Genomic DNA, 27,531 nt, shown 5'->3' on the forward strand with positions numbered 1-27,531 from the left:
TCACCTTAAGGATTATTAGGAACACCTGTTCAATTTCTCATTAATGCAATTATCTAATCAACCAATCACATGGCAGTTGCTTCAATGCATTTAGGGCTGTGGTCCTGGTCAAGACAATCTCCTGAACTCCAAACTGAATGTCAGAATGGGAAAGAAAGGTGATTTAAGCAATTTTGAGCGTGGCATGGTTGTTGGTGCCAGACGGGCCGGTCTGAGTATTTCACAATCTGCTCAGTTACTGGGATTTTCACGCACAACCATTTCTAGGGTTTACAAAGAATGGTGTGAAAAGGGAAAAACATCCAGTATGCGGCAGTCCTGTGGGCGAAAATGCCTTGTTGATGCTAGAGGTCAGAGGAGAATGGGCCGACTGATTCAAGCTGATAGAAGAGCAACTTTGACTGAAATAACCACTCGTTACAACCGAGGTATGCAGCAAAGCATTTGTGAAGCCACAACATGCACAACCTTGAGGCGGATGGGCTACAACAGCAGAAGACCCCACCGGGTACCACTCATCTCCACTACAAATAGGAAAAAGAGGCTACAATTTGCACGAGCTCACCAAAATTGGACAGTTGAAGACTGGAAAAATGTTGCCTGGTCTGATGAGTTTCGATTTCTGTTGAGACATTCAGATGGTAGAGTCAGAATTTGGCGTAAACAGAATGAGAACATGGATCCATCATGCCTTGTTACCACTGTGCAGGCTGGTGGTGGTGGTGTAATGGTGTGGGGGATGTTTTCTTGGCACACTTTAGGCCCCTTAGTGCCAATTGGGCATTGTTTAAATGCCACTGCCTACCTGAGCATTGTTTCTGACCATGTCCATCCCTTTATGACCACCATGTACCCATCCTCTGATGGCTACTTCCAGCAGGATAATGCACCATGTCACAAAGCTTGAATCATTTCAAATTGGTTTCTTGAACATGACAATGAGTTCACTGGACTAAAATGGCCCCCACAGTCACCAGATCTCAACCCAATAGAGCATCTTTGGGATGTGGTGGAACGGGAGCTTCGTGCCCTGGATGTGCATCCCACAAATCTCCATCAACTGCAAGATGCTATCCTATCAATATGGGCCAACATTTCTAAAGAATGCTTTCAGCACCTTGTTGAATCAATGCCACGTAGAATTAAGGCAGTTCTGAAGGCGAAAGGGGGTCAAACACTGTATTAGTATGGTGTTCCAAATAATCCTTTAGGTGAGTGTATTTGCAGGGTTCAAATATATAAAATATCAAATATATATATATATAACACAAATAACACTTAACTAGTAAGATTAAATAAGTAATAACTTAACTTTCAACCCATTATGTTGTCAGAAGTTCCCTTCTGAAGAATCAGCACATTCTACTTCCACCTCAGTAGTTCTTGATGTAGTTCGGGAGAAAACAAATGTTAATTAAAGTCCTTCATGAAGGGTTCATTTCTCCAGCAAGCACACAAACAGCCAGAGGACATCACATCATCTCAGATCAGGTGACAGCAGGGTCTCCCATAACCCTCATCATAACTCATGACATTAGCACGGCTAACGGTCTCCCGGTTTAAATATGAGATTGCAAACGGCTAGTCATCACGCTCTGCCTTCAGGTGCATAAATGTTTCAGGCCTGAAAATGTGTGGTAGGCCTACATATAGTAGATAATACTGTCTGGAAGGTATAGTTGCTTTAAACTTTAAAAACATTTTATCGCTCTGTGGCGGTTTGTGTGTTTTGCTGAATAATTTAGCATCAGGAGCAACAGCGGGCCGCATCGCTAAAGGTCTAAAAGCCCGCTGGCCTCCTTTTCTCCTAATTTAATGGAATTCCGGCTCTCTGTATATTAATGGTGGTGTGCCTTTGCCTCCTGGATCCTGGCTCTCTTCTGAATAACTGATTCTGTGTCTCGCTGACAACCTGTTTAGATAAAAGCAAAAAGTGCTGCACATCATACAGTTGAAGAGACAGACGGAAAGATGCACTTGATCTTGATTTCTCAACCTGAGGTCTAAAGCCTAAAGCGAGCTTCTTCCTCGCTTTCTTCTTCTCCATCTCGCGTAGAAAGCAAAGTGACAGTGCAATAAAAGCGATGAGAGCTTTCGCATTCTCCTCTGAACATCACAGCGGCTTCGTGTCAGCTAAAGCCAGTAACGGTTTCTGTGGTTTGGAAGTGTGCGGCGTGTCCGCAGTGTGATGCTAGATCTTAAAATGATTCAAATATTTCACAGAGTCTTAAAAATGTATGCAGTGGATAATAATTACGGACTGGAGACGATATATATTTAAAGGTTTCAATGAACCCCTAAATTAAATCCTTTGCATATGATAAACGTTTAAAAACGTGTTTGAGATAAGATATGCTAATGGATTTTTGAAAGAAATAGTTCATTTTAGTAAATGTTTATATTCTCAATAAAACAGGAATTTGATTCTGGTCTGGAAAAGGAAATCCGAGTATGGAAAAATACTATTTGTGTTTCCAGACTATTGCCCTTCTAATTTATAGAGTTAAGAATCTCTAAAAATAAATGTATCATTCAAGCTGGGTTAAAAATATACATTTCTCAAATTTACTTGAACCAATATCAATTCTTAAATCCCAAAACTTATGCTGCGTCCCTATCTGCATACTATCCGTCCTAAATAACAAGATGGCGCCAGTGTGTTTGTCGGCATGCGTCGCTCTGTGTTTGTGCAGTGCATTATGTTATTCCTGATTGTCTCCGTTTTGCCTATGTGCGTGTCAGCGCATAAATCTATATCTTTAAATACATATGATCGACAATCTCTTCTCAACGTGCATATCTTGGCTACCGATTACTACCGCGAAGGTTACGAAGAACGAGAATGCGGGTCTACATATCCTCCGTTTCTATCTTGAGTTGAGTGGGTGTATAGGAGTTCAAGGCACCGCATTGAATTGGTTCAAATCCTATCTCTCTGATAGAACATTTTCCGTGGAGGTTGCAAACTTTTCCTCCTCTTCGGTACCATTAACTTGTGGTGTACCACAGGGATCTATTTTGGGCCCGCTATTGTTTTCACTGTACCTTCTCCCTTTAGGCTCGATTTTCAGAAAGCATAACATTCCTTACCATTTTTACGCAGATGATACCCAGGTGTACTTCCCTTTGAAACATGAGGATAGCTTTGATACACACGCTCTGTTGAACTGTCTTGCTGAGGTAAGATGCTGGCTGGCAGCTAATTTTCTAACATTGAATGACTCCAAAACTGAAATTGTAGTTTTCGCACCACCAGATTCTATTTTACAGATAGATGACCATTTGGGTCCTTTATCTGTAAACTCTCATGGTCATGCAAAAAATTTGGGAGAGTTATTTTTGATAACAACCTTAAGTTCGATAAGCAAATCAATTCAGTAGTGAAGAGTAGCTTTTATCAACTGAGAACAATTGCAAAATTGAAAGCGTTTTTATCACCAAAAGATTTGGAGACAGTGATTCATGCTTTTATTTCCTCCAGGCTTGATTACTGTAGCTCATTATACCTTGGTGTGGCAAAGTCTTCGTTATCACGGCTGCAATTGATACAAAATGCTGCTGCCAGACTTCTTACTGGGACACGGAAGAGGGAACACATTTCGCCTGTTTTAGCTTCACTTCACTGGCTGCCGGTTGAATATCGTATTATTTTTAAGGTTTTATTATATGTATATAAGGGATTAAACAGCCAGGCTCCACAGTAAATCACAGATTTGCTCTTAGTCCGGAAATGCTCTAGGCCCTTAAGGTCTTTTAACAGACTGATGTTGACCACGGTCACGTTTGAAATTAAAAGGAGATCGTGCTTTTTCTGTTGCGGCCCAACGGCTGGGGAATGATCTGCCGGTCCACATTAGGCTTTCCCCCAATGTGTAAAGTTTTAAATCTGCACTTAAGACATCTTTTTTCTCTTGCTTTTGAATCAATGTAATTAAAAAAAAAAAAAAAAAAAAAATCAGTTATATATTATAATATATTCTTTTTTCATTTTTTTGTTGTTGAAGTTTTTGTACTTCTTTGTACTTAGTGATAGATTGTACAGCACTTTGGTCAGCTGTAGCGGTTTTAAATGTGCTTTATAAATAAATTGCCTTGCCTTGCCTAAATATTATTCGAAAATAGAATTAGTATGTCCCAAATCGAAGTATGTTGAAAAGAGTATTCCAAAGATACCGAGATGGTCTACAATTTCCGAAGTGCAGATCGATGCATACTATGGCCCTGTCCCAAATGGCACCCTAAACCCTCACGGTCTTCCTATGAGCCCGCACTTGCACGACGTAATACCGCTTCAACTGCCGGGAAGAAGTTCTATTAGCAGTAGCAAGTCTGTACTTGCAGCATCCGTGTACCAGATCTAATACATTAATATTGCCATATTCAATAACATGCTAAAACTATTCAAAGAGTTGTCATGATTGAACTATTTGTATGATGCTTGTGTGGTATATTTTCTCCTTTTGAGAGCCTGATCGCTGCAAACTTATGCTTGTATGTAAAAGAACATCTCTTAGTGCTTTCCTGAAGAAATGAAGTCATACATCTTTGCATCCATTTACCAAAATTCACTGTACACCATTTATTAAACATCAGATGACAGTTCATTATCAGTTTGACAGGAGACCACACAACACGTTGGAAATTCTCAGGATCTCCCTGCTGTGGTTTTAGGGTTGAATTCAACATTTACACAAACAGCTTCAGATTTACATAAACTCTCAGGTCCAGAAAGGCTTGTCAGTTCTCCAATCATATTTACATCTGTACATGAGAATGCAAACGGCGTACAGGCCAGAAAAACGACATGAAACACGGTCACATTCAGTTCAGATGTTCATTGTCTCAAAGTATCAGTTGCATAGGACTTCCTTAAAAACTGAAAGGGTTAAAGAAGTGAAGCGGTTCAGTTGGTCTGCACTAGCTAAACCAGACAAAGCATCCTGACTAGGGAAAAGAGGAAAACGGATAGAAGTAAGCCATGCGCAAATCGTCTTTATGCACTGACGTGTGTGTGTGTGTGTGTGTGGTTGCGGTGACCTAGTAAAAAACAGCCTTTAATCGAACCATTTTAAACAGTTTAGCTATCTCGCTATCAAAATCCGTGCGAGAGAGAGCTGCCTTATTAATACACAAGCGTCAATATGAATTCGTCAGCGATTGTACATATTTCATGAGACCTATTTTTCAGACAATGCAGGGCTGAAATCAATATTTCAGAAATGAGATGTTCCATAACTTTGACTTATCACACCGATGTGAATTTTTAACTTAAGCATAACACGAGAACACTGAAAGAGCAGACTAAGACATTGTGCTGCTAATGTGTGTCTGCGGAACCAGACAGGCCCTATTTTAGAGGGTTCCCCGCCTCAGATTTATACCATGACCTTTACACGTTTAAAGAAATATCAAGTCAAATCACCACTTACATATAGAGTGCATTTAGCGGCGTTGGTTTCGGAAGTATTTTTTCCATTCATTTCTCCCATAGGCATTTTAAAATGTCTGTGTTAAAGCATTTATAAACCATGAATCAAGCCAACCAGCTACGAGGTGAATCACAACAACTACAAACCTTGATTTAAAGTCGGCGTGAAACGGAAGTTGAGATCGTCTTTTTCTCCTTATTGTGACGTATATCCGAGTGAAACGGCTTCTGAAATTAGAAAAAATGTAGGGCGGGGCTTGATTTCGTCCTTCGGGAATTGATTGGATCGTTGGAAGTTGGGCGTTGCTAAAAAAATGGCGGCAGATTTGAATGCCAGTTTGCACTCAGTTGTGGAGAAAAACTCGATCTATCTCTTAAGTAAATGTATTTTCTCTCTAAATCTTTTCTACATATGTTACTAAGCATTTTTCCTCACTTTTCGCTGGTTTATGCTACAGATTTCACTTATTTTAAGCCTTTTATGGCTTTATTTCTGTAAAACTTTTTTCTCAGCTCTCCCTTATAAGGGGTGCACGCCGTAAGCGCGTTCACACGCTGCATTCTTAAGTGCGAGCCGTCACGACAAGCTGTTCGTCCGACTAAATTGAGTAATTTTTACCTAAAAAAGTTTTTATTTCTCATATATTTCTCTCTTTTTGCCTCAAGTCCTTCCTGAAGAAGGTATTGTGTACACCGAGAAAAACGAATCATTTCCACCGGCTGTGAGGTGAAGACCACATGTCCCAAGATGCTGCGCTCAAACGTGGGGTCATCAAACTACGCCTTTGTTTTGAATCGGCGACCTGTAGTGGACGGAAAAGTTACTTAGTGGACCTTTAAATTCTGATCTAAATAACACTTTCATGCATAACCCTTTTAATTCAGCTCAAAATATTTTACATTGGGTGTGTTTGCCGACCTCTTGTGGAAAAATATTAATATAACATGATATTTCGTGACTCTTGCCACTAGACGGCCTTATGGCCTAAAGTCAGTTTCTCTTCAGTATGCACTCGGATACACATGTAGACATTATAAAATCATTTTTGGTAATGTTTTAGCATTTTTAGTTTGAATTATGAGAATATTTAGGTTTTTCTGTGTACTAAAGCATTCCTCGCATTCCATTAATTCCTATGGAGGTTAAATTGACTCGCGAGGGAAGGATTTGTTGCTTTTTAAAATTTCAACCATAAACTTATTTACTTATTTTTTTTGTGTATTCGTGGTTCAAATGCGACAAAAGTCATAGGGTCTTGGAACACTCCGATTAACACTCTGATTTTTGTGGGGAAGAATGAGGGGCTTTTTTTTATTGAAAATCGGACAAAAAAAACCAAAAGACAATGTACTTAAACGGCTTTAGTGAGGGAAAGAACTACAATACTGTGAAGCATTGCAAACAGCATAAATGAATTAAAAATGATGGAGAAATATAAAACTAAAATGTTTCTATTTCTGTATATTTCTGTCTGTTTTTGTATTTTGAGAGAGTAGATTATCGAAGCGGCAACCTCCCCCAGTTTCTCTTGAAGCCAATACGGAAGTGACTTAAACTGCAATTCATCGACTGGCCACTAGAGACAGACTCCAGAAGGAGCAGAATCTCTTTGAGCTCCATGTTAAAATGCCCAACTTTACAGCAGAAAGAAACATGTTTACAGTCTGGTACAAATTGTGGTTTTGGTCTATACGGCAAATTTTGCCCTTCATGACGACTGTGAGGGGGGTGAATTTTTTTATAACTCATTAGTTTACATTATATAAAAGCCTTAAAGTTCTGCATAATTAAGGGCGTGGCCACTTTGAGTGACAGGTGGATAGACATTTATCTGCTGTCTGTTAGTCATGGCGTCACTTCAGCTCCGCCCACGTCCCGCCTTTTTGCTGATTTTCTATTATCCGGGAGTGATGCGCTGTGACGCGCTGCCAAGATGACAACGGCCAGCTCAACCCTACTTTACGCTTCAAAACTGCTCTTCAGAATCCTATGGGTGACGTCACGGACACTACATCCATAATTTTTTACAGTCTATGAGATTAAGTCACTCGCAGTGCTTCATTGGAGTGGGTGGAGCTAAAGACCCCTTTTGGCAAGATTTGATTGCGGCGACTCTCTGATTGGTGGAATTTTCTGTACAGCATTATGGGTAATGAAGTTTTCACCACAAACTCCGCTGTTAACGCGTTCCCTGCCATTGACGAGTTATCTCTTTTATGAGAAAGCACTTCCCTGCCAAAGACGAGTTTTTACGGCTCTCTGTTTTTTCACTGTTATAAGGTAGGGGGCGCTATTACGCATCTTGATTTTCTCAGCTTTTTTGCTCATAATGTTGCTTTTTTAAATGAATAAGTGTTGATAAAAAAGAATGCATGAAGCTAGAATAAAACAAGGTCTGTTCTTTCTTTTTATATTTTGCATGTTCAGATATTCATACAGCAAAATATTATTATTATATTATTTTATATTATATATATATATGTGGGGCATGACATTTTTGTCAAAATGAACAGCCAACTTTTGGCTGGCGTGGAAAGAGTTAAACAACTATTTTAAGAATAAGTTGAAGTAATGCGGGTTGACAGATTCAACAGAAGCAAATGCTATCAATTAACAACCTCGTAGCTCACAGTAGGGCTGTCTTTAAAGGGTTATAAAGCTATCATTAAAAATCAATTTCCCAATGGAGAAAATGTATGAGTTTTTACTTCCGATCCCGACTGTTGCACTCTATTACACACTCTTAAAAAAGAATTCATTTGGGTTCTATATAGGGCTCTAGGGTTATGTTTATCACAGGCTTTATTTTACTCATAAATTAAAAAGCCCCATTATAAAACCCATAGAAGGTTCTATGAAGCGCCTGAGGGAACCCTAAATCTGAAATAAAAATAAATTAAAGCCATATAGAAATATAACAAATGTCAAGTTCAAACTTAAGCTAAAATTAAAATGAAAACTAAAAATATAAAAATACAAGCCAATCAAAAAATATGAATAAATACTACAACAGTACATAAATATATCATACTAAAATAACACAGGGAAATAATTTAATAAACAATCAGATACTGCTGATTAAATCAAGAGAGCAGATTGTAAGAGCGTCGTGTCTGTTGTTTTTTTTTTGGTTTTTTTACAATGCGAGAGTAGAAAAACACTCATTAATGCTGGGTATAAAAGTCTGAGACCACACTGAAAATCTGCAATTTAAACCTGGAAATAAATAAAAGGTTTATTAAGATAAAGATGAGCTTGTATCTCACAACGTAAGCACTGTGTGTGTGGCTGGACGAGTGACTTACATAAGACCGTCTGCTCCTCTAAAACACTGACATACTAGTTTTTGGCAGGTCCATATAAAATTCTCTTTGTCCGGATTGTGCTCATTGGCTCCTTTCAGCACTTATTGCTTTTGAACGCTCATGATGTGACATCACATCCTCCCTCTTTGTTCCCATTTCCTCTTTAGTGTCTCTTTCTGTTTTGCATTTCTTCTACGTTTTCCTCCTCGACCCGCCGTGTCTCGTCCGATTCAGTGGTTTCGTCCTCTTTTCTCGTTTCTGTCTCGCTCTCCGTCTTGTTAATCTCCTCTTCCTGGTGCTCTTGGTTTAAAAATTCACCCTCCAGCTTTCTAATATCCTCTTTTTCCTTCGCTCGTTCCCTGAAAATATCAAGCAGCCTGTCAAACTTGGGTCCCCATTCCTCAATTCTGTCTTTCTGGCCCTCTGTATCTTTTTCGGCCTCGCTTTCGAGCGAGCTGAGAGACGTCGCCTGAGAGCCACTCCCCTCCAATCCGTACGTCTGCAGAGAGTCGTATGGCGGCTGCATGGGGTCAAAGGTCACCAGGGCTAGCCGATGTTGCAGAAAGTCGCCCATTCTGTTAGTCAACGAATCGCCGCTTGCCTTTTCCGCGTTCGCTTGTCCAACCTTCCCATTCCCCAAGCCCCACCCCCTTTCATACAGCCCCGCCCCTCCGGGGAGGGGCATCACTAGGTGTGGCACATAGTTCTGCCCGCCCACCCCGTACAATCCCATTAGTCCAACAGCTTCTGGGTAGAGAAGCGTGGTCCCGGTCAGAGGTATCCCTCCGCCGCCCCTCAGCAGAGTTCCTTCCATCGTTCTGTACGGCATCTCCACTGTGACGAGGCTGGCTGTGCTCTGGCTGGTGCTGATGGGCGTAACGTCTCCGTTCTTGCCCAAAGCCGAGGCGGGGGTGGAGTCGTCCGTGGTGATGGTGGAAATGGAGGCTCGTGTGGTCAAGCAGTGAGGGGACGACTCAGGTTTATGGCCCACTGAAGAGCTGGAAGCTTCCGAGCAGGAACCGCTCTGACTGGAGCTCTTCACGAACAGAACCTGGTCTGAATGAATAGACTGAGAAAGAAAACAATAGAAAAGGATGAGGAATATGAAATATTTAAACATAAGGCCATATGAATAGCTTAATATACTGTATATACACTACTATTGAAAAGTTTGTTTTTTTGGCTGCATTTGATAAAAAAATAGAGTAAAAACTGTAAAATTGTGAAATACTATTACAATTTAAAATAACTGTTTTCTATTTTAATATATTTTAAAGCTACACTGTGTGATATTTTCCCCCATCTAGTGGTGAACTGGTATATGACCATCCAGTGAATTTTAGTTTCTGTTCTGTTCAATTCCGATTTCGTTTTAACTCCTACGGTGGCCGATTTAGTCCAAGATTAATATGGCTTCCAGTTCGACCTCGTCCACATTCGACACGGTGCCTGTGGGATATTCTGTGCGCAGTGGGGTGGTTGGAACTCAACTGGCCTAATTATTCGGCTAGAAAGAACTGCAGCTAATCCAGAGTGAACTTTGATGATAGTAATGTTTATTCAGTCATCCAATTGCAAGGCATAAACAGGTTTGCATGGATATGTACATAAATGTGGTTTCTGTGAGAGAACAAATTAGGATGGTAAATATACATGATAATGACATGACAGAATATACACAGTTAAGAACTGTATAACTATACGTATAAGTTACATTTGTATAATGTAACCGTAAACCAGAGCTTATTGTACCATATATAGGCGCTAAATGCAGCTGCATTAAAAGGAGCGGAGCTGCCGCTGCTGCTGCTAACAAGCGGTGTCCGGTTACAAAAGTGTGTGCGCAGGTTTAGCTCTGTATAACAAGTGTTAATATGCCGATCAGACCTGATACATATTTCCATCAACATACGTTATAAGCAAATATTTTCTATAAACGAATAAACATTGTTAATAACTGAATGATTATTCAAATAGGTGAGCATTACGCTATTGTATGTTGACACAAAAATACTTCTGAGGTGACATCAACTGAATTACGCGATGACACACTCTGAAACACATCCACAATGACAATAACTATTATTACTCACGGAGTTATTAACGCACAGAAATACCACACAAGGAAAAACAGACTTTTGAGGAATAAACAAGCCAGGAAAACGCCGTATAACTCTGTTACTGGAGCTGCTGAGATGAAAACCAGACAAGTCTGAACAAGTTGACGCGCACAGTGTTAAAACCGGTTAAAACGCGAAAGGCGAAGCTTGAATTTACGGGTATGTCCCTCTTTGGCTAATGTACTTTCAAGATGGAGGGGCAACATGGCGACCACCGTTAGATCCCATTACCTTATGTATTTTCAATGGCATATTATAAACTTACGAGAATACTTTATTACTTGAAAGAAGTAAATATACATTAATGAGCACATATATTTTTGAAAGTACTAAGTGTTTTTAGCTAAGAATAGACTAAAAAAGTTACACAGTGTAGCTTTAAAATGTAATTTATTTCTGTGATAACTCCTGTCTTCAGTGTCACATGATCCTTCAGAAATCATTCTAATATGATGATTTGCTGCTCAAGAAAATGTATTATTATTATCAGTGTTGAAAAAAGTTGTGCTGCTTCATATTTTTCAGGATTTTTTAATGAACAGAAAGTTCAAAAGAACAGCATTTATATGAAATACACTAAATTGCCAAAAGTATTGGGACACCCCTCCAAATCATTGAGTTCAGGTGTTCCGATCACTTCCATGATCACAGGTGTAAAATCAAGCGTCTAGGCATGCAGACGCTTCTACAAACATTTGTGAAGGAACGGGTCGCTCTCAGGAGCTCAGTGAACTCAAGCGTGGTACAGTGATAGGTTGACACCTGTGCAATAAGTCCATTTGTGAAATTTCCTCACTACTAAATATTCCACGGTCAACTGTTAGTGGTGTTAGAACAAAGTGGAAGCAGTTGGGAACATCAGCAACTCAGCCACGAAGTGAAATCACAGAGCGGGGTCAGCACATGCTGAGGCTCACAGAGTGCGCAGAATTCACCAACTTTCTGCAGAGTCAATAGCTGCAGACCTCCAAACTTCGTATAGCCTTCAGATTAGCTCAAGAACAGTGTGTAGAGCTTCATGGAATAGGTTTCCATGGCCGAGCAGCTCATCCAAGCCTTACATTACCGAGTGCAATGCAAAGCGTTGGATGCAGTGGGGTAAAGCACGCCGCCACTGGACTCTAGAGCAGTGGAGACGTGTTCTCTGGAGTGACCAATCACGCTTCTCTGTCTGGCAATCCGATGGACGAGTCTGGGTTTGCCGGTGGCCAGGAGAACGGTACTTGCCTGACTGCATTGTGACAAGTGTAAAGTTTAGTGGAGGGGAGATTATGGTGTGGGGTTGTTTTTCAGGGGTTGGGCTTGGCCCCTTAGTTCCAGTGAAAGGAACTCTTAATGCTTCAGAATACCAAGACATTTTGGACAATTTCATGCTCCCAACTTTGTGGGAACAGTTTGGGGACGGCCCCTTCCTGTTCCAGCATGACTGCACCAGTGCACAAAGCGTCGGTCCATACAGACATGGATGAGCGAGTTTGATGTGGAGGAACTTCACTGGCCTGCACAGAGTCCTGACCTCAACCCGATAAAACACCTTTGGGATGAATTAGAGCGGAGACTGAGACCCACGCCTTCTCGTCCAACATCAGTGCCTGACCTCACAAATGCGCTTCTAGAAGAATGGTCAAACATTCCCATAAACACACTCCTAAACCTTGTGGAAAGCCTTCCGAGAAGAGCTGAAGCTGTTAAAGCTGCAAAGGGTGGGCCAACTCCATATTAAACCCTACGGATTAAGAATGGGATGTCATTAAAGTTCATGTGCATGTAAAGGCAGGCGTCCCAAACTTTTGGCAATTTAGTGTAGGGCTGGGCGATATATCGCATGACATTGTTAGGCGCATCTAGTCAGTAAAGCCGGTTCCTTGATTAGTAGTAAATCGCCATCACCTGCTTTCAGATGGAGCGGCATTTACTACACAGAGCCGTAGTTCACTGACAAGCTGAGCCATATCGCATTCATTATTGCAGGCGATACGTCCGTGATAATTAATCATTTACTACGATTTACTACTAATCAAGGAACCGGCTTTACTGACGAGATGCGCCTAACAATGTAATGCGATATATCGCCCAGCCCCAATTTAGTGTATAAATCTTTTGTAAATGTCTCAATTTAATATGTTCTTGCTGAAGATTTAATTTCTGAAGTATTAATTTCTTTAGGGATGCACCGATATAAAAATTTGGCCAATAGCTGATAATTCTTTATTTTTGAAAGACGGTAACTGATATATTGGCCGATAAATCTAAATCCAAATTAATATATCATTTTTATTGGCCGATAAATCTAAATCCAAATTTTTATATAATTTTTGAGAGCCTGATTACAAAAACAATATTAATTTCTCACCATTAAAACTTTTAATAAAACTACTTACTACTTTGTAATAAACAGTATAAAGCTAGGACAGCTTCTTTATAATTATTGAAAAAGGTATTATTTTTATGTACTTTTATGTGTCCAATAACTTTCAAAGGGCATAATTACCATTGTCATAATACATTTTTAAAAAAGCATGCAGTTCGCAATGTGTGGGTTGTTGTCATTCATTTTGAAGTACTTCCACACCCCTGAGGCTGGCATTGTCAACCTTTAAATAAACCAATAATAACCCCCCCCCCCCCCCCCCCCAATGTCTAAGACATGGGTACGGCCTTGGATTATGTTTAATTCTTCAAAGAAAATGTGATCTTAAATCACACAGATTTGTGGCTTTAAAAGAAGCACATCTCAAAGCTAACCAACTTCAGAGCTCATCATAGGTCTGTTTAGGTAAGTTTATAAATCAAAATTAAAAATCTATTTGTTTTATGGAGACAATAATTGGGATTTCCACCCCAGATGTAATGTGATAAATATTAGTTCACCTGATCCTGGCTGAGTGTGTGGCTCTCAGAGATGACCTCACTTCCTGTCTCGCTCTCTTTCGGAATGCTGTCGGTGGATCCGTCTGCTCCTTTATGTTCGGATCCATCCCTGCTTTTGTCAATAAACACAGAACCGGATTCTAAAGGGCCGCCGGACTGGCCTTGGCTGCCGGGGAGAGCGTACGGCAGTTTGGCGAGGTCGAGGCCGAGTCTGTTTCTCGGAGCTGGAAGGGTCTGGATGCTGTAGCAGTACCGCCCGTAGAGGGGGGCAGAGACGGGACGGCGTGGGTCCAAACCCAAACTCTGACTCCAGCTGAAGGTCCTGACGCTGTCCAGGTTATCCTGAGAATACCTGTTATAATACAATAGAAATTAAGAAGCTAAAATGGTTGAATTAGTATAGCAGTTCAGTAAGGAAGCCCATTTATGTCACGTATTATGTCAGGTAAATAGTTGACAATATGAATAAAAATAAATTATAAGATAATAAATCATAATTATGACATACAATTTCAACTTTTTAACTATGACTTAACATAGTTTTCATCAGAATTATTACTTAGTCTGTCAATTTCAACTTTAAATTGTATCTAATTATGACATAAAGTTTTAAAAAGTCAAAATATGAGACATTATGTCATAATTATGACAGTATCTCATAATTCATTTTTATGTTGAAATCATGACAAGAAATAAGATAAATAATTACTCATAAAATTTCAACTTTTTGACTTAGTATGTCATAATTTCGACTTAATTTAATAATTACAACTTAGTTTCTAATATTTTGACTTGTCATAACTTTAACTGTCAGTTTCAACTTTTATCTCATATTTTAGAATTTAAATAAAATATAATAATAAAAATTCATCAAATTACGACATAATTATACCTCAACTTTCAACTTTATCTCAAAATTATGACAGGATCTTACAATTTTTTCTTTTTATCTCATAATTCTGGCACTGTATCTTGTAATTTCTACTTTTGATGTCGTAAATATGATATAAAAAGAATTAAGATAAATCATAACTGATATAAAATTTCAACTTTTTAACTCTTAATTATGACTTAGTAGCCCATGTCATAATTTAAACTTTTATCTTATAATTTCAACTTTATTCAATAATTACGATTTAGTGTCTAATATTTTATCTTATAATTAAGACTTTATCTCATAATTTCGATCAGTCTAATATTTTGACTTGTAACTTTTATCTCATAATTTAGAATTTAAATCAAATTTTTATCAAATTACGACTTAGTGTCTTATATTTGGACATGTCAATTATAACTGTCAATTTCAACTTTATCTCCAAATTATGACAGGATCTTACAATTTTGGCTTTTAATCTCAAAATTATGGCATAGTATCTCAATTTTGAAATATGAATATAAAAAGTAGACTTAGTATGTCATTTTATCTTATAATTAAGACTTTTTATCTCAATTTCGACAGTCTAATATTTTGACTTGTCATAATTATAAATGTCAGTTTCAACTTTATTGATATTTTGACAATTTGACTTTTTATCTCATAGTCATGACAGTATCTCATAATTTTGACTTATATCGAAAATATGACTTAAAAAGATAAATCATAACTGAGATAAAATTTCAAATTTTGAACTCCTAATTATGACTTAGTGTGTCATAATTTCAACTTGGACTTAATTTAATAATTACGACTTAGTGTCTAATATTTTGACTTTTCATAATTATAACTGTCAATTTCAACTTTATCTCAAAAAATCGCGACTTTTTTCATATCATAATTATGACAGTATCTCAATTTCGACGTATGTCAAAATAAGATAAATCATAACATAGATAATTAGATTTCAACCTAATTATGACTAAGTGTGTCATAATTTCAACATTTATCTTACATTTTTTACTTTTTATTTCATAATTACGGCTTAAGTGTCTAATATTTTGACATCGTCAATTTCAACTATCTAAATTTTTTTACTTTTTATCTCATAATTATGATTTACCAATGCATCATTTCTTTTTCCCTGCGGCAGAAATGAGCTTCCATATTTATGCCCTTCGGCTAGTTATGCAAATATTGCATAACGCTTCTGTTTAATTAGGAAATACATCACCAAATTCAGCTCCAAGCATTTAATTGGGCTTTTAAAGGAAAACTGCATTCCAACTATCGCACCAAAACCAGATGCTTACCAGTAAGTTGCTTTGTTTTAATTAAAAGATTTGTTGAAGTCCCAGTGGTAACTCCAGATGCAACGATTCAAAAACTGTCAGTTGTATCTTTAAAAATAGTTGCATGTGAAGTACTTTCGTCAACCTGCCCAGGAGTATTCAAATGACATCTAACAGGAATATGATGGATAGAGGACTAGAACATTGTGAGGGTTTGAACAGCATAAATATTAACTAGATGAACTTTGCACTGAAACAGCTGTCAGATTTGCATTGTGAAGGCTCATTAAATCACACACACACCCCTGAGTACAGAGCCCTCATTAATCAGATAAACAGTTAACATCATTTAGAGCGACTGAACGTATTTAGAGTAACCAGAGATTCCAGAGAAAGATACACAAGTTTGTGTTTGTTGTGAATGTCAGCTGAATGATTCACATGGGCTTCATGAAATAATATGGCATTTTCGAAGCCAAATGTCAAGAAATGACATGTGATTTGAAAGATCAGATAGTGCCAGCATTAAATCAGAGGGAATCGAATGATGAAATGAGACATCTATTTATGTGAGCATCAAACACACACAAACACACTCACATATTCTTGCTGTCTCGAAGGCGCTGTGCCCTCCGCATGCTCTGGGGGGCGCTCTTCAGGGTCACGATATCGAAAGCGGCCGTGTCCGCCTCCCCGCCTCCCTCGTCATCATAAGTGATGATGTTCTCCCTGATCTCATCATCTTCCACAGGAGATTGAGTGTCCCGTTTCTGCCTTCGCAACGATAGCGAAAGGGCAGCCACCACTATCGGACAAAAGAGAGCCAGAGATGAATCTGTACACAGATACATTCAATTTAAACGTCTTTTATCCAAAGCGACTTGCACGGCATTCATGCTACACATTTTTTTTTCCAATTCATGCATTCCCTGGGAATTGAACCCGTGACCCTGCTGTTGATAGCGCCATGCTCCACTGTGTGTGCCATAAGAAGGTCTGAATAAGGAACAGAATAGTCGATTTCTTGTTTTTCAGTAAATAATCTGTGAAAAGAGGTGCATATCCTTCAGAAATTGTTCACAGTCAACACAAGGAAGTTAAACATCTTATTTTAGATAGCTAATAGCTAAAGTTAAAGGTGCTGTATGTAAAAATGACAGCTAGTGGTTGAAATGGGTACTGCAGTCCATATTCAAAATATTGTTTGCCCCGCCCCCTCCTCCCCAGATTCGCTCACGCGGGTTGCCAGTTTGAGGACATGCAAAAGGAACAAGCACAATTGAAAATGGAAGGTGAAGAGACTTAACGTTACACACTGTAACACCGTGTCCTAACTTCACGCGACGCGATAAGATTCCAGCGATAAGCAACTTGTCTGTCCACACCAGACGCGACTACGAGATGCGACAAATCAATCAAAAACCACAGCCAATCAGAACAGCGTGTGGGCGGGCTCTAGCGGCAAGAGATTAAGCACTCGCAAGGAAATGGATAAGTAGCCTACATAATCAAATTCACAAATATTTAACATTACTAAAATACATAAAACAATCTTTGTCATAGAAAACACTTGTTTGTTCACAGTTTGAACGTTCTTGTTTCCATTTGTTTAATTTCAAGATCTGAGGTGAATTATCCATTGTTGCTTTTAGTACGACTACGTTACAAAGCTGGGAGCACTAAATGATATTCAAAATCACATTACACACTTTTAACATTAAATAAAGCACACAAACATTAACCGAGATCATCATTGGCATGTTTTGTGTTGTTGTTCCAGCCGCGTCGTCGCAGAAATAGAAACCGTTTCTAAAATAGAATCACCACGTGTCGCAGTCGCGGCTGGTCAGGACAAAAACTCAAATTAACATGGAAAAGATGCCTTTTATCGCGCATCGCGTGTAGTTAGGACACGGTATAAGTTGATGAGTTGATTTATCCGCATTTTAATGTGCTAGATTATAGATTTTTAGATGGATGCCAAGGCTTTTTAGGTCGGGTACAATCTGCAATCTCTGACCAGGTTTTGTTAGCTGGCTTCCATGGCAGCAATAGGCTGTTTTCTGCCAACTGGCAACCTGTGGTTTCGAAATACTATTGGGTAAACTGGCGGCTTGTTTCACAAAGACCAAAACAAAAACAGACATTTCAAAGAAGTATAACTGGCTGTTTTCTCTGAGAAATGAGTTTGTGAACTCAGCATGCTTCCTAAAGATCTGCAAACATATCATGGTATTTTTATGCTTCAGTACAATCAAAAACGTACATACAGCACCTTTAATTTTAAGTTAATTCGTTTTCACTATAAATAATGTGTGCAACTGTACATTGTGTTCTAACAGTGGACTCTTTTTTTCCTTTAATTTTCATTCATAAAATAGCTTTAATAACAAAAAATATTGCAAGATTGCAAGGACAAATTGTTTTACGGCAACTCTGTACCAAAATGGAAAATTATCCAAAAAGTACACTCTAAAAAAAAAGGCTCGTAATCATAGGGGAACCTTTTTTAGTGCTATATAGCACCAATTTTGGTGCTTCAGTGGTTCTTCAGCGGTTCTTCAGAGGTGCTATATAGCACCTTAGTCAAAGAACCGGTGAAGAACCTCTGAAGAACCGCTGAAGAACCTCTGAAGAACCGCTGAAGAACCACTGAAGCACCAAAATTGGTGCTATATAGCACTAAAAAAGGTTCCCCTATGATTACGAGCCAAGAACCATTTTTGGTGCAATATAGAACCTTTTTTTTTTTAGAGTGTAGTTACTTAAAAATGATGAATATCTCCTTTAACTAAAGGAATAGTTAATCAAATCAATCATTATCAGTTTCTTTAATATTGTTCCTAAAAGAATAAACCAAAGTTAGCAATACCAGTATGATCTGTTTTAGTTTCAGTGCTAAATGATGCAATGATTCAAAAACTGTAAGTATAAAAATAGCTCTAATAATAAAACATTACTCAAAGATATTTGGGGCGGTTTGTACGAGGGAAACATTGCCATACGGCAACTCTCTACTACAAAGGAAATGGTTCAAAAACTATTCTTAAAAATGGTTTTACCTTAAAAATGATTTATACTTTACTATTACTATATTCATTATCAAGGTTTCTTCCACGCACATTTCAAAGCAGAATAACTGGCTGTAGCAGTGTTTTTCTGAGAAACCAGTATGTGAACTCAGTCAAAAACTTACATACAGCACCTTTAATTTTACGTGAATCATTTTCACTATACATAATGTTTGCAACTGTGCATTGTGTTCTAACAGTGGACTATTTTTTCCATTAATTTTAATTCATAAAATAGCTTTAATAACAAAAAATATTGCAAGATTGCAAGGACACATTGCCCAACTCTGTACCGCCATGGAAAATTATCCAAAAAGTATTTTCTTAAAAATTATTAATATCTCCTTTAACTAAATTAATATTTAATCGGTAACACTTTACAATAAGGTTCATTAGCTAACATTGGTTAACATGAACTAATAATGAACTACACTTATAAAGCATTTATTTATCTTTGTTAATGTTAATTTTGACATTTACTAATGCATTATAAAAATCTTGCTAACATTAGTTAATGCACTGTGAACGAACATGAACAAACCATGAACAGCTGGATTTTTATGAACTAACGTTAACAAAGATTAACTAATGCTGAGTAGAGGTGTTGTTCATGGTTAGTTCATGTTAACTAATGCATTAACTAATGTTAACTAATACAACCTTATTTAAAGTGTTACCGTTTAATCAAATCAATCATTATCAGTTTCTTTAATATTGTTCCTAAAAGAATAAACCAAAGTTAGCAATACCAGTATGATTTGTTTTAGTTTCAGTGCTAAATGATGCAATGATTCAAAAACTGTAAGTATAAAAATAGCTCTAATAATAAAAAAATATTAAAAGATATTTGGGGGGTATGAGGGAAACATTGTACTACAATGGAAATGGTTCAAAAAATATTTTTTTTGTTATCTTAAAAATGATTTATACTTTACTATTACTATATTCATTATCAAGGTTTCTTCCATGTCACTCCTAAATGCTTTTTCTCACTGTTCATTTTTCATTTTTTTTGTCTGAAAAGGAACAAAATACAAATGACAATTGTGTTATTTCAGCAGAAGCGCAATTATATCATGGTAAACACTTCCAAGAAGATGTTATAATGTAACTGATGCCACTATCTATAAAATTCCCAGTGAGAAAATACATTAGTGTGGTTTCAATTTCAAGCTATTTTTACAATATGGTACAGTTCATGATTTCCTAATTCTCTGTAAAATGATATTAGATAAAGTTGATCACAACAACAGCTGTTAACTGTTGTTAACAACAACAACTTAATGAAAATAATGGTTTACAAGAAACATCAAAATGTGTTGAATAACACAATTTGTGGAGCATTTCAGCAAGGGTCCATGTAAAGATGTTATATTATTGGATATATTTAAGTTAAGTGCATTAAGTGCATTATTGGTACCTTAATAGACTGCCCTTGCAACAAAGCATTATATTGGAGGTGAAACAGTGAAGGAAAATTATATGTTGTCTTATGGCTACACTGCAAGACATCAAAGTGTATTTGTAGAAAATGCCTATTCCACCTCTTTCTGACTTAGTGGGGTTGGAGTGTTCAATGTCATTCGGGGTACCTAAAGGGAGGAAAATTGTTGTTCTGCAATCTCAAAATGCCATGCGATGCCGTCAGCACTCATCAAATGCTATTTATTATGACTGACTTAGTGCAGAAATCAAACCCCAACATGTTCATTAGCAAACCCAACTGACAAACAGAGCAGAAACAACGAGGCAAGTTGGCGGAAAGTTTGAGCGACCCACAAAGACATACATATATGGAAGAAAAGCAGCAATTTTAAGACATGCCAGGAGGCAATGGTGGATGAAGACAGGGAGTGATGGACAGATGTAGCAACAACACATCATTAAACCAGCCGGTTATAGAGGCGGAGCGAAGGGTGAGTAGCAATAATAAACCTGACGAAATGGACTGAAAATCAAAACTGACCCAGAAAAGTCGACGCACAGGCCAGAATCGCCAACATGGCAGCCGAGCTGATTCCCAGGAGATAGGAGTTTGACGGTAAAGGCAAACACGTCGCTTGCCTCTCCCAGTCCGGCACAGACGGTTTATCTTTATCGTCTGTTTGTTGGTTTCGTTCCTCTGCCCACATGCCTCCGTTTTGGCACGGACACACCGTAACGGTAATCGTTCCTGTGCTGCTGAGGTCTGACACACCGTCATGGAGCATGATGGGTATTTTTAGAGTAGGTAAAGAGGAAGAGCGTGGAAGAGCCTTCAGAGACGACAAAAGCACCAGACTAGCCGTGTGGTCTGGAAGGAAAAGAAATAGAAAAAAAACAACCATCAGTCATGTGACACATTATGGAAAATGATTTTTGAAGAGAAATATATATAGATATATTCCAAGTGTGAGGAACATATACATACACACAAAATAGTATAGATACAGCTCTGGAAAAAATTAAGAGACCACTTAACGGTCTCTTAATTTTTTCCAGAGCTGTATATTTAATTATTTACTAATTATATTTGTTATATTTATACATAAATTACCTTATTTTTATTATATTATATCATATTTTATATAATATATAATACAGATACTTTCTTGCACCAGATTTCTCACATTTCTCCTTTTGTGTTCCACGGCAAACATAACAGCATGCAGGTTTAGAGAGGAATGGATGATGAATACATTTTAATTCTGGGGTGGACTATTCCTTTAAGCAAATTAGAAATCAGCAGCTTGAAGCAGAGAACAGGATAATGAAAGGAAGGATTGCAGGAGCACAGAGATGGGAGTTTGCTGTGCTCGTCTGAGCAGAATGTGACAAAAAAGATAAATGGATGAGCGTAATGAAGGAGGATATATGTCTGGACAGAGACCGGGAGGGAGATGAGGAAAACTGATGGGGAAGTGAAGACGGATGGATGACAGGAGATATCTGGAGAGCGCACCTCCTCGCTCTCTGACGGAGAAGTTGAGTGCACTGCTGGACTCTGCGGGAATACTGAAGTGGATGGGAGAGTTGGAGCTGCTTTGGTCTTTATCTATCGCTCGAATCACTTGCACCACCTGAAATGCAAATGGAAAAAGACTGGTACAATGCTTTGCACAAATTCAACAAGTCCGTTTTTTCCACTGAGCAGCAAGGATTAGCGGTCTAATGTCCTACTCTGGTTCTACTCCCGAGTGGGATTTGAATGGGCGTTTCCAGTATGGGAGGCGGGCGCTCTAACAAGGACACTAAAGACGGCGGCCTTTAGTCAGACGCTAGTGCACCTCTTAAGGCCAGGAGAGTGAGGTTTACTCACACACCTCTTACTAGCTTGCCTCCGTTACACTCACCCTCCTAAACCTTACTTCCCTCCGGGTCATGGCCCCAATGTATCCCCCCTCGGTTGTACTCACACTGCTCAGAGTGTGATTCGAAACTGCCATTTCTAACATTGGGAGGCAGGCGTGCTAACAACGACACTAAAGACCACAGCATCTAGTGTCAGTCACTAATGCGCCTCTTAAGGCCAGGAGAGTGAGGTTTCCTCACACAGCTCTTACTAGCTAGTCTACGTTACACTCACCCTCTAAACCTCACTCCCATCTGGGTCATGGCACCAATGTATCCCCGCCAATTCTACTCGCAACAGTTCGAGCGGGATTTGAACGGGTGTTTCTAGCATGGGAGGTGGGCACGCTAATAAGGACACTAAAGACCGCAGCCTCTAGTGTCAGTCACTAGTGCACCTCTTGAGGTAAGGGCAGTGAGATTTACTCGCACAGCTTTTACTAGCTAGCCTACGTTACACTCACCCCTCTAAACCTCACTCCCATCTGGGTCATGGCACCAATGTAACCCCGCCAATTCTACTCGCACCAGTTCGAGCGGGATTCGAACGGCTGTTTCCAGCATGGGAGGCAGGCGTGCTAACAACAACACTAAAGACTGCAGCCTCTAGTGTCAGTCACTAGTGCGCCTCTTAAGGCCAGGAGAGTGAGTTTTACCCGCACAGCTTTTACTAGCTTGCCTACGTTACACTCACCCCCCTAAACCTCACTCCCATCTGGGTCGTAGCACCAATGTAACCCCGCCAATTCTACTCGCACCAGTTCGAGCGGGATTCGAACGGGCGTTTCTAGCATGGGAGGCGGGCACGCTAATAAGGACACTAAAGAACGCAGCATCTAGTATCAGTCGCTAGTGCGCCTCTTGAGGTCAGGGCAGTGAGGTTTACTCGCACAGCTTTTACTAGCTAGCCTACGTTACACTCACCCCCCTAAACCTCACTCCCATCTGGGTCATGGCACCAATGTATCCACGCCAATTCTACTCGCACCAGTTCGAGCGGGATTCGAACGGTGTTTCCAGCATGGGAGGCGGGCACGCTAATAAGGACACTAAAGGCCGCAGCCTCTAGTGTCAGTCGCTAGTGCACCTCTTAAAGGGATTAAACCAAAAAAGTGCCTCCATCCATTATAAAAGTCATCAACATGACTCCGGAGGGTTAGTAAAGCCCTTCTGAAGTGAAACGATGGGTTTTTGTAAGAAAAATATCCATATTTACCACGTTATAAAATAAAATATCTCTTCCGGCGGACCACCTTCCGTATTTTAACTTACAAAAAAAGCGTAGCGTCATTGTCGCGCCAGTTACGTTTTTTCCGTAAGTTGAATACGGAAGGTGGTCCGCCGGAAGAGGTATTTTACTTTATAACGTGTTAAATATGGATCTTTTTCTTACAAAAACCCATTGATTCGCTTCAGAAGGCTTTTATTAAACCCCTGGAGCCAAGCCATCCGAGGTGTATCCAACATGGAAGGCGGGCGCTACAAGGACACTAAAGACCGCAGCCGTTAGCATCAGTTGCTAGTGCGTCTCTTGAGGGAGTGAGGTTTCCTCACACAGCTCTTACTAGCTAGCCTACGTTACACTCACCCCCCAAACCTCACTCGGCATCATTGTAACCCCTTTGGTTCTACTCGCACCGCTCCGAGTGGGATTCGAACCGGCATTTCCAAGCATGGGAGGCAGGAACGCTAACAAGGACGCTAGAGGCCGTAGCTCTTACTAGCTGGCCTTCATTATACTAACGCACAATGTATTCTGAGTGTGCTTCTAATGAATGCTTATCACCTGTCCTTATAAAGAGTTGCATCTCACACTCCACACGGGTATTGTTCCTGATGAAGACATGACTGGTCGAAACGTTGCTCTGTTTATAAATACATTTTTGGAGCTGTGATTTCAGTGCAGACATTATTTTCCTTTGTTCATAATTTGCACAAATAAGTCATTTAGTTTGCCACTGAACAGCAAGGATTAGCAGTTTAACACACCACGTCATGATTAGGCTGACTCACTGTGCACTGGCATCAATAATAACATCAGTCGGCTCAATCGAAATATATCTGTATTGAAAAGGCCTTTGTTAACCGAATCTTTTTATAACATAGCATAGGGTCAGTTTCATCCATACTAATTTGGTCAGATATAGAAACTATTATAAATAAAAGACAATGTGCAGTCAGGTGATCATTATTAACCCTGATAGGGTGATCACCCTGAAGGGATTTATTTTGTGCTAATTATTTTGATATGCGAGAAAGAACAGATACAACAAACATAAAGATGGCACAGCTATTACAGGAAATCTGTTGCCTGGGGCAGCGATTAATTATGCAATAATGTTTTAATGCAAAATTCCGACCAATTAGAATCAAGCATCTCAGATAGTCAGTTTATTGAACACTGGTGTATTTTACTGTTGTTAATGTATTTGATTTTTATATTTTTTAAAAGTCTTTCCTTGTAAGTGGGTACTTCCTGGACAGAATAATCTTTTAAAATGTACTGCAGACCATTGCAGGCTTCAGAGGGGTCAAAGATCACTGACCTGTCCAGCAGCGCTGGAGTCACACACAGCGGTGTTGTATTGTCGGTCCAGCTCGGGGGCGTTGTCATTGAGGTCCAGTGTCTCTATGGCAACCGCTACCCTGGTAACTTGGTTGGGGCTGTCTAAGAAAGAGAAAAGAACAGCATGATGGGAAATTCAAAGTACACTATATACTGTAAATAAAAAAAGCAAGGAAGTTAGAAATCAAAAGCTTTTAAGCCTCAAGTAGGTCAGCTAAATCTTACTGACCATGAAACAGAAGCTAACTCCAATCTGTCTGGTTGCTGTTCTCCATACGCTCATTGCTCTTTTGGGACATGACGTTACATCACGACCAGAAGTGGCCCGAACGTCATCGTTCGCTCATCTGATGTTATGAATATGACATTATATAAAGCCATAACAGAGCCACACTTATCACACTCAGAGCGTGTGTCTAATATGAAAGTAATTACTGAATATGAGCTGAACAAATCCACTCCATTCTCAGAGTCACTTCTGAGGATGCAAGATAGTGTTTTATGAGGGCCAACGGGGAGCACAGACAGGCGACCTTGAGCTTGGGTGGGCCAGACTCAAAAGCCATTTGAGTTTTCATTCTATTATTCCTTTCTCTTCCCTTTCTGTGTCTCTGCCATGAGCTTTCATGTCACACAGCCGCTGCAGAAGTAATAGCTTTCCTGTGGGCCGATTTCACGCTGCTACCTGTGTGAAATTGTCAAGCTCTCAGAATTGATGCAATGCCCCTTTAAGAGTGGAGGCGAGGAGTTCTGGTACCTCTCTGTGTGGCGATGACAGTAATGTTATGCCATTGCTCCTGTTCCCGATCCAATTCCATGGCCGTGGTGATGAGGCCATTGTCAGAAGCGATACGGAACAGCGCCTCGGGGTCTGACTCGGGATCAATTGAGTACCTGAGAAGAAATGGATAAAAGGGATAAAAGAAGGAGGGCAGACAGATTAGAATATATAAAAAAGCCAGCGCATCAATAACCCAGTTAAGCAAGTGAAACGGACAGGTTAGGGGAAAACAGCCCACATACTTCCTGTGAAAAACACATGTCAGAGAGACCCCTGACATAGTGGTAAAGCGCTTTGGGTGTACAGTAGTACACATGAAAGTGCTATATAAATGCCTCATTCATTCATTCGGTCATGATGCGATGAACTTGACCATTGAGAATAATGAGAAATACAAGCAAAACAAAACAAAAAACTCAAAAGTAAAATGTACAGACATATTATGGTAATGAGAATTGAGATGAAATGTGCTTAATTGTCATGAAAATAGTCAATATGCAAAACAATGTAACATTCCTAAAAAAATAAATTGCATTTTGTATTGATTTTGGGGTAAAATGTGACCCAGAGTTGTGGGCAGAATTATTGGCCTTTTCTTACTTAGTATTTTTGTCTTGTTTTCAGTCCAAATATCTAAAAATTCTTACATTAAGAAGCATTTACTAGACAAGCAAAAGTTGTCGTCTTATTTTGGGGGAAAATAACTGAAAATTAAGGGAGTTTTTGCTTAAAATAAGCAAATATTCTGCCAATGGGGTAAGCAAAATAATCTTAATTCAAACAGAAAACAAGATTATTTTGCTTACCCCATTGGCAGATTATTTTGCTTATTTTAAGCAAAAACTCCCTTAATTTTGAGTTATTTTCCCCCAAAACAAGACAAAAACTTTTGCTTGTCTAGTAAATGCTTCTTAATGTAAGCTTTTTTTATATTTGGACTGAAAACAAGACATAAATACTAAGTAAGAAAAGCCTTTTTTGCAGTGTGAACAAAGATGGCTATAAAAATAAATCTGCTTTGTTAATCCTTTTAATCTTTTATTCACAAAAATATGACCTCTCATTGAAGTAAAAGATAGAAAATGTGGGGAAAATCACATTATGAAATAAATGTTTTTCTCCAAAACATGATGGGCATAATTATCAGCACCCTTTTATTCAATACTTTTTTAACCTCCTTTTCTCCTGCTAATGCCTGATGAGTTTGGAAATCAGAGGCCCTTCCTCCATACAGAATCTCTCCAGATCCTTCAGATTCCCAGATCCATGTTGGTGCTTCTTCTCTTCAGGTCACCCACTCATTTTCTAGGGTTCAAGGGGCTGGATTCACAAAACATTCTTAAGAATAAAATTATACTTAACTGCCAATTTCTTCTTATTTTCTAACTTAAGAAAAAATATAAGAGTATTTTGTATTCCCAAAAACTTTTCTTAAAAATGTTCTTATCTTTTTTCTTATGATTGTTCTTCAGATAAAATTTAAGAATTATTCATATTCACGAAAAGAATGTTCTTAAAAATCATCATAAATAACTTCTTAAAGTTAGGATAACCTCCAACCTATCTTAAATATCCAAATGTAAGATGTTTAACACGTGTATTGGGTTGTTTCAAATATTAAGCATTACAACATAACAGTAGCTAGCTAAATATAATATTTAAAACTAATAGTACCATATGGACGAGTATAAAACCAGCAACCAGCTCGCACCAACCAACAAACGTCAATAGCGGACGAGAAACTCCACGCAATTTAAAAATACTACTGTTATTGTGTCACAAATTGTAGTTTTAAGACTTTTTCAGGCGAGAATGTAGTTGTTTAAAGATTAAATCTGTGGTTTATTTATAAAGAGAGCGCCTATTTGACAATTTTATCTGCCGTTTTCGGA

The 27,531-nt window shown here is 38.9% G+C and overlaps 1 protein-coding gene across 1 annotated transcript in view; it reads right to left on the reverse strand.

Moving 5' to 3' along the window:
- Window positions 1-8,567: 8,567 nt before the first annotated feature.
- cdh24a (cadherin 24, type 2a) overlaps window positions 8,568-27,531 on the reverse strand; it is a gene marked incomplete at its 5' end in the record, with an annotated part of 63,303 nt that continues 44,339 nt past the window's right edge. The window contains 7 exons of the mRNA XM_079802008.1: window positions 8,568-9,803; window positions 13,726-14,077; window positions 16,492-16,696; window positions 20,929-21,255; window positions 21,904-22,021; window positions 24,839-24,960; window positions 25,616-25,752. Coding sequence (XP_079658134.1) covers window positions 8,898-9,803; window positions 13,726-14,077; window positions 16,492-16,696; window positions 20,929-21,255; window positions 21,904-22,021; window positions 24,839-24,960; window positions 25,616-25,752 — 2,167 coding nt within the window. The 3' untranslated portion in view covers window positions 8,568-8,897. The remainder of the gene's footprint in view (window positions 9,804-13,725; window positions 14,078-16,491; window positions 16,697-20,928; window positions 21,256-21,903; window positions 22,022-24,838; window positions 24,961-25,615; window positions 25,753-27,531) is intronic.

Source organism: Gobio gobio, assembly GCF_949357685.1.
Source record: "Gobio gobio genome assembly, chromosome: 21".
In the NCBI taxonomy this organism is placed as follows: Eukaryota; Metazoa; Chordata; class Actinopteri; order Cypriniformes; family Gobionidae; genus Gobio; species Gobio gobio.